The sequence below is a fragment of the Anoplopoma fimbria genome, chromosome 19 (genome assembly GCF_027596085.1).
Source record: "Anoplopoma fimbria isolate UVic2021 breed Golden Eagle Sablefish chromosome 19, Afim_UVic_2022, whole genome shotgun sequence".
Taxonomy (NCBI): domain Eukaryota; kingdom Metazoa; phylum Chordata; class Actinopteri; order Perciformes; family Anoplopomatidae; genus Anoplopoma; species Anoplopoma fimbria.
In genome coordinates this window covers 10783513-10795855 of record NC_072467.1, presented here as the reverse complement: position 1 = coordinate 10795855, position 12343 = coordinate 10783513, and the positions used below count along the sequence as shown (strand labels likewise).

The 12343-nt window shown below is 38.1% G+C and overlaps 1 protein-coding gene and 1 long non-coding RNA gene across 3 annotated transcripts; both read left to right on the top strand.

Annotated features, from left to right (window-relative positions):
- The first annotated feature begins 5145 nt into the window (after positions 1-5145).
- zpd (zona pellucida glycoprotein d) lies at positions 5146-8530 on the top strand. 2 transcript variants are annotated; one of them, XM_054620693.1, is made up of 10 exons: positions 5146-5331; positions 5496-5547; positions 5630-5737; positions 6563-6768; positions 6901-7055; positions 7296-7410; positions 7488-7615; positions 7720-7903; positions 8093-8198; positions 8376-8530. In XM_054620693.1, the coding sequence occupies exons 1-10, from the start codon at positions 5311-5313 to the stop codon at positions 8495-8497; spliced, it is 1197 nt and encodes a 398-aa protein (XP_054476668.1). In that variant the 5' UTR covers positions 5146-5310; the 3' UTR covers positions 8498-8530. The 2 variants fall into 2 exon arrangements, with proteins under 2 accessions (XP_054476668.1, XP_054476667.1); XM_054620692.1 differs by having other exon boundaries at positions 6563-6771.
- Positions 8531-11588: 3058 nt separating this feature from the next.
- LOC129108868 (uncharacterized) lies at positions 11589-12188 on the top strand. The gene is made up of 3 exons (XR_008531935.1): positions 11589-11605; positions 11737-11860; positions 12025-12188. It is a non-coding gene; the product is annotated as an uncharacterized LOC129108868 (long non-coding RNA).
- Positions 12189-12343: the final 155 nt, after the last annotated feature.

Sequence of the window (12343 nt, the reverse complement as noted above, 5' to 3'; positions counted from 1 at the left end):
AGTGTACTTTTCAGTTGCCTTTTTTTATTTTGAACCACTACATTTCCATTACATTTACTTTTTTTTCCCCATTCAGCCTGTCTTTTTAAATACATTGTTTACACAGTAATTGTTTCATGTGCAGCAGTCGGTTTTCAAAATAAGAAGACAAAAGAATTCTGCATTCATTATGAAACCTAAGTCTTGTAAATGTTCAATCAATCTACCTTTCAAATTGGAGAGTTTATATTAGAAACACGGATGAAATTTGCATTTGCGAGAATGGGCTCAATATAATGTACACAGCTAACTCTCAAACATTGTCTTACACCTCAGAGCTCATCTTTCCATAGAGTAAAGTGTTTATTGATTGTCATTTTTAGACATTTCTGCTCCCTCTGGTTTAATATGAGCAAGTTACTGTCTACAATTCCTGGTCCTGATTTTAGCAGGCAGACGCCATGTTGTCTCCACAGGCTGTATTTCATTATCTGTGACATGTTCTGTCCCCTGGCAGATGGTTGGTTGCCTTGAAGCCGACTGCAGGACTGGAGGGACATTTCTGTGTGCTTCAGTATCAGAAGGGGGGTTTCTGGGGGTAACAAAGGGATATACATATTTTAACACATTCCTCTTGTTCAATCTTTAGGTTTCACAACATTTGACAGATGAATAAGTTGCGGGTTGACATCCTCTTACAAAAAGCCTGTTTTCATTAAGTTAATACTGAATTTTCCCACAGTTTTGGCGCTTAATGTTTTTACTGTTAGGAACAATGGAAATGGTGTTGTGAAAAATTGCTCAAACCCTCTAATTGGAAGTTAGCTGGACTTCATGTTTCAAATAGTCATAATTTGCTGGCTCCAAATGTCCTTCAATCTTTGAACAGGTCCCTGCACTTTCAACAATTTCAGATTGAACTGTGATTTCTCACAGTATAATGCTTAAATGTAGCATGGCTTGAATGGTATTACCCAGCTGACTTTAGACTTTGGCAACAACAGGGAGATGCCATAGCAACCATCCAGAACACCATAGTAACTACCTAACAACACTTTGATATATTCAGCAACAACCTAGCAGTATATTAAGCAGCAAAAACTGACTCCGGCTGAGGTTTGCAAGCCAACAACCACATGCAAACTTTCAAAAAACAATCATCCATCATCCCCTCTGTTAAATTTGTGGCCCACACTCTCTGTCCTTCAGTCTGGCCTGAGAGAACACAGATGGAGGCTCATTCTGTCTTGGCGTCTCCACATAGCTGTACTGAGATGTTGAGACAAAGCTGAGCCAAATACTATGGGATCCATGCTGTTGTACTCCTTTCTAGTGCTGGGAGCAGAAACACACCCTTGCCCCTCCCACATTTAATAATATGCCCGCCAATCTGGAAATAACCTGCTATATAAATGACTGAATAGCTATCCTAAACTAAAGTAGTCGTCACAATGGGGTGAGCAGGGCTGCTGCAGAGACTCTTCTTGAAGTATTTGTACAACCGGCCTTGTGTGTGTGTGTGTTTTTCAAAACATCCAGCAGCAGAAGACCAGGCTCTCAGGTGTGTGTGCCGCAGCTGGTGTTGTGAATCAGGCCGATGACAGACACCTCCTATAACCCGGCTATTTCACAACACCAGGGTGGCACTGCACCACTGACGACGAGACAAGATTTCACAACACGATGATGCTGAGGGAAACGATGCAGCGGCTGCAAGGAAAAACTGTGTTCGATGGTATAAGATGCACATGCACACACAGCTAAGGGTGCTTTTAAGATCCTGTGGAAATTAATTCAGTGGACTATAAACTGTTATGTTTGTTTGCTACGCAGGTTCTGTCAATTACACCTGCTGTGCTGACTTTATAGCCTTTCCACCCAATCATAAGAGGGGTTTTTTTTCCACATCATGATTTGGACTCATTCACGTTCACTCAGGTATAAGATCCACTAATGCATATTAAATTAGATAATGTGAAGATACTCTGTGTTGAGACAGAACAAAGCTACATTCAAAGGTGTAAACAACAAACGTGAAATCTTTCTAACCCCTTTGCTCTGTAAATAAATAACATTACCAATATTTCCTCTGTAGATTTGTTCTGTTGCTGTTATGGTCCAAATTATGTGTGAAGTTAAGGTTGTAACAGCACAATAAAATAATAATTTACAGCCTAAAATCATAAATTGAAATTTATGAACTGTACGATAAAATGTACAGGGTAAGAGCAAGATCATAAATGTGTGCTGGGAGGTTTCAGAGGAGCAATTTAACTGTTTGATATGCTAATTAAAGCCACTGTCAGAGAGTGGAGTCTTGGGGTGTATGAATAGAAACCATCCTCATCATATGCTTTTGTTTTGGTTAATGGGATGCTTCTGAACAGAGAATAGATTTGTGTTGTTGTTCAAATGAACTATAAGCATTTCTCCACCCTTTGTGCAAACAACCTTTCCCATCTGGATATTTGTAAATCATATTATTACTTTTTTACTCTGAAGGATCCATCAGAGAAGAGGGCTTGAGAAGGGAGCCATCGTTGGAAAAGGAACAAATACAACACGCTATTATAGGTCATCAGATCTGATTTAAACCTTCCTCATCAATTACTGTGCCTCCCTTATCCACAACTTATTCTGGCTCTGATCGGTCCCATCAAAGACAGATGGTCTGCAAACAAAAAGGAGAGAGGCCTGCCTGATCAAGTCTGAGAATATGGAGTGTGGCCTGCGGGTGTGTCGTGTTTGCACTGTTGGAAATACAGTGACCCACTTATGGCTTTCCCTTAAGACACTGTTGAGCCCATCACAGTTTTGACCTGCTCACACTAAAAAACTGATTTCTATTCCTTCTCTCACAAAATCTTTCTCTAGTTCCCCTTAAGTGTTTACATGGTTTGAGAAGTGGAATCCAAAAGAAGTTGTATAAAAGATTTCCCATTCCAGTTATGTATTGATTTGCAGTCTTTAGGCTTCATATTTTTCTGTTTAATTGTAGTGATATTTCACATACTAGAGGTGGTGATGGGGAAACTTTCCAAAGCACTGAACCAGCAGTTTGTGCTGACATAGTGACATCTAGTGGAGGAACTGGGCATTTAGTTTCTATAAGACTATTGATGAAACAAGGCAAAACTACAGGTTTTCAAATGAACTCACCACTGGTCACACAGTGCAGAGTAGGGGGGGAGTAGCTTCTTAGGAGAGTATTACTTATTACATTTTCATGTTAAAAGCCCCCCAAAACACATTTTCATGTTAGGTATGACTTAGGGAAACTTTCTAAAAAACATCGTCTTGCTTTTTTCCTTCCTTCTAGATTGATGAATAAAACTTGACCCAGTTGCACCTAATGATTAGGCTATTCTCACTGATAGCTAAAATGTCAGAAAACTGACAAATACCCGCCAAAACAAACCACCTTCTTTAAATAACTTATTCTAGTCAACAAACAGTCCAAAACAACCAAATATTGAATTCACAATCATAGAAAAAGCAGTAAATCTTCAATTGTGAGAAGCTGTTAGAAGTAGTAGCAGTAGTAGTAGTAGTAGTAGTAGTAGTAGTAGTAGTAGTGCTGATTAAAAACAGCCATCACTGACACTAGTCTATAGTCCAAAAGTATAGCCTATATACAATCTGTTATACAATATGACTAAAAAGGCATGGGCAGAAGCATAATGCTCATTTATGCCTATTGTACATTCTTATCATTTAAGCTACCCTCAAGAAAAGAAAAATATATTATTATATATATTATATAATATACACTGTTTTAGCTCCGGACATTGTCTGCATTATCTTGTAATATACCAAATAATTACATTTCATAACGTGAGATATTACAAACAATGGATTTGTGTGATCATAGTAACTGGACATATTCACAATACACCGCTCGTTTTGTGAATTTAAAAATGTTTTATATGTTGACCCCCTGACCTCCAGGCAATAAGATATGTAAGGATGTATAATCAAGCAATACATTATATGCAAGGCCTTTTAAGTTAATACATCTCTAGATTTACACAGTATTGCTCCTGACTTTTAAGTTTTAACATTAATGTAAATAACAATAGATTACTCATTGTTTTCCACTGCCTTTGGGATTTTTTCCACTATCTCCATAAGTGCATAGGTAGTAGTTCTATTTTTTCATGAATCCATACTGATGTTCACTCAATAATTCATATTTACTAATAAACAGATCCAATTGTTACACAAATAATTTCTCTAATAGTTAAAAAAAATTGTGGAATAAGGGCTACCAGTCTATAATTATTAATGTAATGCGTATCTCCTTTTTTTAAAGATTGGTATTACCTTTGCTTTTTTCATATTGCTAGGAAAAACACCTCTTTGAAAAGACAACGTATATAGGTCATAGACCCCACAATTAAATCAATGACTTCTTAAATAATAACCATGTCAATAGAATTTATTTTAGATGATCTTATGTTTTTCAATTATTTTCCAATTTCTATTATATCAATTTAATTTACCGGACAAAGGAACATGGAATTGATATAATCATTAATAACCTTGTTGTCAGGCATCACAATTGTGTCGGCCAAAGTAATGCCAACACCCAGAAAGTAATATTTTAAATAATTATTAATGCTTTTTAAATTGTCCAACGTGGCATCAAAGCTCTTTCGAAAAATAATATGGAAATTCAGGTTTGTAGCATCTATTTCTGATTATATGATTGATTACTTTCCAAGTCCTTTGAATGTTATTTTGAATATCCTCTAATATTTTACTATAGCATTCCATCTCATAATAGAATTTATTCTGAATCAACTAATCTTTTTCTTCCCTTTCCATTGGTCTCAATTGTACACATTTTTTTTAATCTTGTTTCTTTGTCATGAACATTTGTAAAAATGTTATCAATACGTGTGGCATTTTCCTTAGTTATCCTACTAAGTTTGTCAATAACAGGCCAGAGACCAAAACTAAACATTGCATTACAAAAGTCTGTCGTTAATTTATGTTCTTTCCATTTTAATAGATCAATATTAAAGTCACATGATGTGAGCGACAGTGAGTTTTACTATAGTTTTTTTTTTTTGGTTTAGAAAAAAGCCTAAACACTTTTTTTAATTCACCCATTAATTCAATTAACTTTTTAATCAATTATAAATAAAACTGGGTTTTATCGCGTTAAGGAGCGCACGAGAGTCGGAGCCCAAAACTACAGGTGTTCGTGATTGAAGAGCAGCAGGTGTTGAAAACGAGAACAACGAAGCAGAGCGACCTGAGAGACTTAAAACATCACATTTAAAAACAGGATTCATATTAACTATATTTTTACGCAAAAACTGATCAATGATCCCAATCGGCTTAAAGGTGGGTGTAGATACAAATCTGATGAACATTATTGATCCTTCATGTAGGAAAACTAATCTAATGTTTGTCTAGCTCAGGGCGGCAGGCTAATGTAGCTAAGCTAAGTAAATCAATAATCTAACACTTCACACAGTTTAAGTGACACTGTTTATTCTTCACATCAGCTGAGCGTGGCCCTCGTGCTTCTCTTCGGCTTCACGCGCCACCGTGTGGAGGGTAAGAGTGTCTACCTGTATTAAAAATGTAAAATGTGTTTCAGCTTGTCAAATATATGAATAATGATGTATCTACTGTGTAGGAATCTGCAGTGTGGAGCATTGCACTAACGGCACAAGGTGTGTTCTGTCTAAAGACGAAAGGAGATGCAAATGTGCCGTAGGATATTATGCGGACCAATGTGACAAAAGTGAGCACATTTCTATTTATTTTTTACGTAATCATGTGTTCTTATAATTCACTCTGTCTGAAAAAGGGAGATCTGTGTTACTGACATTGTGAAAAATTGAATATTTCATTGACCATTCCAAGAAAAAAAAAAACCCAACTTATTTAAGGGGTATACCTCGGCAATTAGGTATTACACCCGTTTAAAAAAAGATGGGTCAAAATTGATATTCTTTCTTTAATCTCGGACTCCCAAAACATTGAATCCTACATTTCCCACAATGCAACTACTGGCATAATTCAACATCTTTCAAACTCTTTGCACCTGTTGGTAATGTAGACTTTTTTTTTTTTTGTTATGTATTTTTAGGCACAAACTCTGATAAATAAGCTGATAACTAACTTTGATCACACCAGCAGTCACAGGAGACATCACACAACTGTTCACAGGCTGAGAAGTACTTTACTCTACACGGTTAAACTGTGTAGAGTAAACTGATCCTTTTTCAGGCGATTTTTAAGAATGTAGTTCAATTGCCTGCAAATGATGAACATTTGCTTTGTAGCTACAACATGAACACATTCATCACATTAGTAAAATAGATGCCTTCAGTATAGCTGTACATCCTACTTCAACCTAAATGCAAGTTGAAGAAGTGTTCATTTTAATATCATTTTAAGATCAAATAAGTTCTCACAAATAAACAGAAGGAATCTGATAACATACTTTTTCATTTCCAATTTCATGCACTCTATACTGTATTTGCATAACAGCACATTTCTTCATGTGAATATCAAGAAGTAACTTGTCTCATATAATTTGTTTCCTTTTTCTTTATCCCTACAGATGCCCACATAAAAGTTATATGCGGCAAAGACTTCATAGGAATCAGAGCTAAAGAAGATTACTTCAAGTATCACAACGTGCCACTGGAGTCCCTGCACTTGCCCAACAGATCTTGCCGTGCTCAGAGGGAGGTCATCGACGGTGTGCCGTACTTCATGTCCAATATATCTAAAGACGAATATAAAACCTGTGGAGGCAGGCCGCTGGTGGTACAACTAGAGCATTATCTATGTTAAATGCCAAGCACAAATCTGTCACTATTGTTCAAAGCAAAAAGAGTTATTCAGATAACCCTGTCATTAATGCGTTTCTTGTTGTTGCTGCCCCCTTTCTTACAGAAAAAGAATCGCATCTCCTACTCACTGAGTCTGCAGTCAGACCCTCAGGTTACTGGAAACATCATCAGAAATCCAGTCATTAAGTTGGACTACACATGCATCTATCCATCAGTCAGAAGAATCAGCCTGCATTTCCCAGTCATCCACTTTTCCAGGTATGAAAGATGTTGATTAAAAATACTTAAATTACATTTATTTAGTATCCAATCCATCTTAATTATGCTTTAGCAATGCCCTGGATACTTTCATGATTCAACATGTCCATTAACCATTTCAAACCAGAGCCCCCTGATGGCCTCCTGGTTAACTGCACCGCAATCTGAAAACATTATTTAGTTATTTCACAGTCACCAAACAGACCCTTTTTGTCTTGCCTCTTCTCTGCACACGTACAGTGAGATGATTATGCATGTAGATGAGCTTGATGCCAAGATACAGATGATGTTGTACACAGACCATTCCTATTCCAAGGCCTACAGCAGTGCTCCCACCATTGAACTCCGAGACAAGGTAGATACACGCTCACCAACTAACCACATAGTAATCACATTTTGGTGAAGCTATAAGTGTCATATTTCTGTGTCCAGGTGTATGTGGAGGTTTCTGTCACAGAGCCTGCAGATTTCTTCCTGCTCCGGGTTGATAGATGTTGGGCCACACAGTCTCCCCAGCCGAACGCTACAGAGGAATTGGTTTACACTCTGCTTTTGAACGGGTCAGAAGAGCTATGGATATCGACAGCTCACTCACTTTGGTCCTCTTTAACTATGAACTCCAGTCAACCCATTTCATACTGCTCATTTCCATCTTTTTATGCAGGTGTGTGAATGACGAAACTGTTTCCTTTCTCAACGTGAGCGCCGGACAGTCTGGCCGTAACGGAGAGAGTTCCACCATTCGCTACAGCTTCGACATGTTTCGCTTCACAGCAGAGCCTCACGACCTCTATCTGCACTGCACCGTTGAGCTGTGCATACCAGAAGACTACAAGTCCTGCACACCTGTGAGCTTGCTTATCTTACTTACTTTGTACTCATTTGGTTATCTTAAAAGGCCTAATTTTTTAACCCTCAAAGAAAATGCTGTGAAAATGGCAACAAAATGCTTAAAGGATCTGTATCATATTTATTGTGTTACTTTTCACTTTAGAATCTCATTTCTCTTGTTTGTTTTTTTTTGTTTTTTTTCATAGAACTGTAATTCAATTAGAAAGAGAGAAGCGGTGAGAGCAGACCCCTCTCAAGGCCTCCTATCATATGGACCCATCAGGATTGAAATGCCAGACAGACCTCAATCCAGTAAACTCCTCTTTCACTATCATTACTATACATAATAAATACTTTTGTCCCTGTACCATCAGGAGGGTGTTGCTGTGTTAGACGCTCCAACTGTCTTTGCTTTCACAGTAGGCCTCATTGGAAGCAATACTTTTCTTCTTTTAGATACAACAATGATCTCTTTGGCGTTTGTTTCAGGCATACTGGCGACGGTGGTGCTGCCTGTAGCAGGTGTCTGGACTGTGGGCTTCTTCCTCATTATCCTCATTACTGTGGCCAAGGCAGGCAGCAGGAGGCTCACCAAAACTGAGGAGCACTGACTGTTGGCAGCTTGAATAAAACTTTAAAAAAAGCGCTCCTCTCCTTTTTATTCCTGTCCCGATAAATCATAACCAAAACAAGTGTCAGAGCAGGGTTAATAATCTAAATTATTAAATTGAGCAAAAATGTGACCAAAGTTAAGGTGTTGATAAAAGATGAACCTTACTTTTAACAGCAAAATTCAAATGTGAGACTTAACATTTCTTAAAATAAGTGCCTTCGGTAAGCTCCAATGTTGACTTAATCCATTTTCCTTTGGGTTGAAAGTGAATGTCCTTGATGTTAACGGATTCAAAGGTCGTCATTTAAGAGTCTGATAGTTTCATTACCAGCTGCAGATCTGAAATATACATTTTGTGTAAATGAACATTGTCAAACAATAATGAAACAGAAATCCCTGAAGATTTAAGTGTTTTTAATTTACAAATCTCACACATTTGCTCACGCACACGCACGTGCATGCGTCATGGGGACGTGATGACGCTGGTCCGAGGTTCCAGTATAAATACAGCTGTCAATCATTTTCTCTCCCCTTTTGCATATGAGTTTGACACGAGTTGACATACGTTGCTGCAAAACCTGAACTGAATTGTTGGAGAACAAAAAACTTCTGTTGGAAAACAAACCTTGTGGTAATTACCATTACTGGAGAACACATTAATAAAAAAAAATGTCTTTCAGTCGTCCGAGGTCACCCATCCGGGAGAGACACCTGCTGCCTGGAGCCGCTGGTGTGTCAGACAAAGACTGGAAGTAAGAAAACTCATGAATTTACTTTATTTTCCCCTCCAAAGTCATGAATTATCCGTTCTAACCGCCTTAAAAGTGGTTTCAGTGCAAAATATGTGTATTTTATTGAGTTTAAAGGTAAATAATTAAGTGGGCCTCATTGGAAAAAAAAAATTTGTTGAGAAAAGCCACCTACTCGACGTTTTCTCCCTGTAACGTAATTTTTTCATGTTTTCAAGCTATTCATTTTCGCGGGAGGGGTGCAGAATGTTTTAACAATCATGTAGGGATTTGAAAACAGTGTTATTTTTGTTTGAGGGGGTCAATGTTTGCAAATTTAGCGTCGAAATTGTACCAAACAAAATGGCGACCGGGCCAATTTTTGAAAAATGCACCAAAAACAATTATGTCATCACGAGCGTGAGGGCTGCAAATAAACCTTCTTAGTGGAAGTTTTTGTTCAAAGATGATCCCAATTGTGAACTTAGTTACAGATAAGAGTTTTAACCGTTAAGCAAAACAGATTATGAAAATATGTGAGTCTCCCACTTACAGCTTGTATTGGACATGCTGGTCATTTAATGACATTGTTTGTTCCTGTGGTATTTTCTTTCTAAAGGAAAAGAGAGAAATGTTGTTGGTTGGACAGTAATCTGTATGTGACTGGCTAACCTTATGTCTTACACAGTTAATATCTTACACAGTTCTTTGTAAACTATAAGTAATAATGGATAAGTCAACATTTTCTAGGATATAATTCAAACAGTGCTATGGAAAATAGTCTCTTCTGGCACTAAGGTCATGTCCTCTAATATTGTTTGGAAACACATGCTGTAATTGCAGTGTGATTGGATTTAGCAGAGTTGTGACTCATTGCTTTTGGAGTCACTTTCAGAGTTACACCCCCTACGACTGTTTACTAGTCTTTGAGTGTTGTTCATGTAAACAACAAACAATATTTAAATGCATGCTCTTTGCCCCTCAGGTGGCTCAGACAGCGACACTTATGTGCTCCCGCGGCTGATCAGACCCATCGACCTCCCTCTCTACATCAACGCTGATGCTCGTCATGAGGCGCCCGAGGTTGAGGTTGAAGAAGGTGAGTATATCCCCCCACTTTTGTCTGATGATGATGATGATGAGGATGGGAGTGTTTTTCAGTATGAAGATGGCGAGCTCTTCTACTACCCGCTCTCATCTGATGAAGAGGATGAAGACGCTCTGGATGACTCTGGTTATGACAGCCTGCCGGATGAGGACGACAAGGAGTTTGAAGGTGATGACGACTTCGGACTTCGCTCTCCTCTCGTCCAGCAGTCCCCCCAGATGCCCTTCAGGCAGCGAGCGTTTCCACCTGGTGTCCCTCCTCCTGTCCCCGCTGGTTTCCCCGCTGGTGCTCCGGTCCATCTTCATCCTCCTTTTGGGATTCGGCTGCTGTTCCTCAGAGACTGATTGTCAGGCACCTGTTGGTACCTGTTCAGAATAAGCAGCCTTTGGCGCAGCATCAGCTACTACTTGAAGAGTAGTGGCAGCTTCTTCAAAGAATCCTCAGCATCTCGCAAGGTTTGATGGGAGCAATACTTTTTTGGAGGGAAGTACCTCTGAAGAATCAGCTCTCTTATTCTGGCCTCAGCTCCTACACAAATAGGAGCAACAAAGAGATCTGGGAGCAGGTAAGTTACAAGAGGCCAAAGAGGTTTTGTTACAGAGATCTCAAGAAGGAAGAAAGCTCTGGACCCCAATTCCACCAAGGTCTGGCCTCAGCTCCTCCTTAAAGAGGAGCAGGGAAGAGAACTGCCAGCAAGTCACTGAGGCAGAAGACGTTTTATCACCACCTCTTTAATAACTCAATGATTATCTTACTCACTCTTGTTTTTTGATTGATTACTTGATACTGAAGCAATCAAAAGTAAGACAATAATAGCAATATTAACAATTTTCTCCCGCAATTCCATTTATTCAATGATTTGACTCAATTTTTTGATGTTGTGCTTCAGGTGATTTTTTTTATTGCTAAGTAGATGTCTATAACTGATAGAGGCGTGGTAATAATTAATAACATTAACAAATGTCTTTTTATCACCTTTTCAATATCTCACTGATTGTTTATATCATTCACTATGTTGTACTTTGAGTTTTTTATACATACTACAGATAACCGGAGCAGACAGAGGTAAGGCAATAATCAATAACCATATTAAGAAAAATCTGCCTTTTTTTTTTTTGTATCAGTTCATATTTTTTAAGAGTTTTATCTTACTCATTATACTGTACTTAAGTGTTTTTGTATTAAGGAAAAGTATACAAGACATTTAATCTTACTCCCTCTTTTCTGCTATGATTGTTTTGTTTGCTAAGGTTGGCTGAACTTGACAGAGGTAAAGTTTAAATTAATAACAAAAATCAGTTTAGATGACACTGAAAAGAGTCTGCTCCAAGTCTGATTATCATTTAATTATGAATTGTTTCATCTCACTCACTTTGTTGTACTTTTCTTCTTTTTTCTGAGGTACATCCATCAGTTTCCTTAACGACAAAGAAGAAGTTCGTCCTCCTGACCAGATGAGAAGGATGACTGACCATGAGACAAGCCGGAGAACAATGGTCAGCTGTGATTTAGTCAACTAAGTGAAGTAAGTACTAACTAAGACTACAGGAATAGCAAAGTTGACATAAAGTGCCTTTAGTTATTCATTTGTTATAATTTAAATGTGGCAGATCCTCATCATGTGTATCAATTCAAAGGAGGAAATGTATTGTACGGAAAAAAAATCACTCCACTTTCTTGATTTCATAGGGCTGGACTTTATTGTGTCTTTGGCATTATAATAAGAGTAAATATGGACCAGCCGATCATCCCAGGACACTTGAGCACCACAACAGTCCAGACAGTGAACCTCTCTCATCATCCTGCTCGCCTTCAGACGGCGTCCTGTGTTGGTCCAGACTGAGCCCTCCTAAACAACCTACTGTTCACTATTTGTTATCATTTGACTAGTTTGGTGTTGAATTCAATAAAAGACAACATCAGACATGATGACTAAAATGGTTATGTGTCGTGTGATTTCCTTGTGGTGTTAAGTTACCGGAACATCATGATATTTGTAATCATGTTT

Bases quoted from the DNA above. Each gene is read 5' to 3' on its own strand.
- zpd (XM_054620692.1), top strand. From the start codon at position 5,311: ATGATCCCAATCGGCTTAAAG. The intron at 6,772-6,900 runs GTACAACTAGAG...CCTTTCTTACAG, and splicing joins GTGGAGGCAGGCCGCTGGTG to AAAAAGAATCGCATCTCCTA. The intron at 7,056-7,295 runs GTATGAAAGATG...GCACACGTACAG, and splicing joins CCAGTCATCCACTTTTCCAG to TGAGATGATTATGCATGTAG.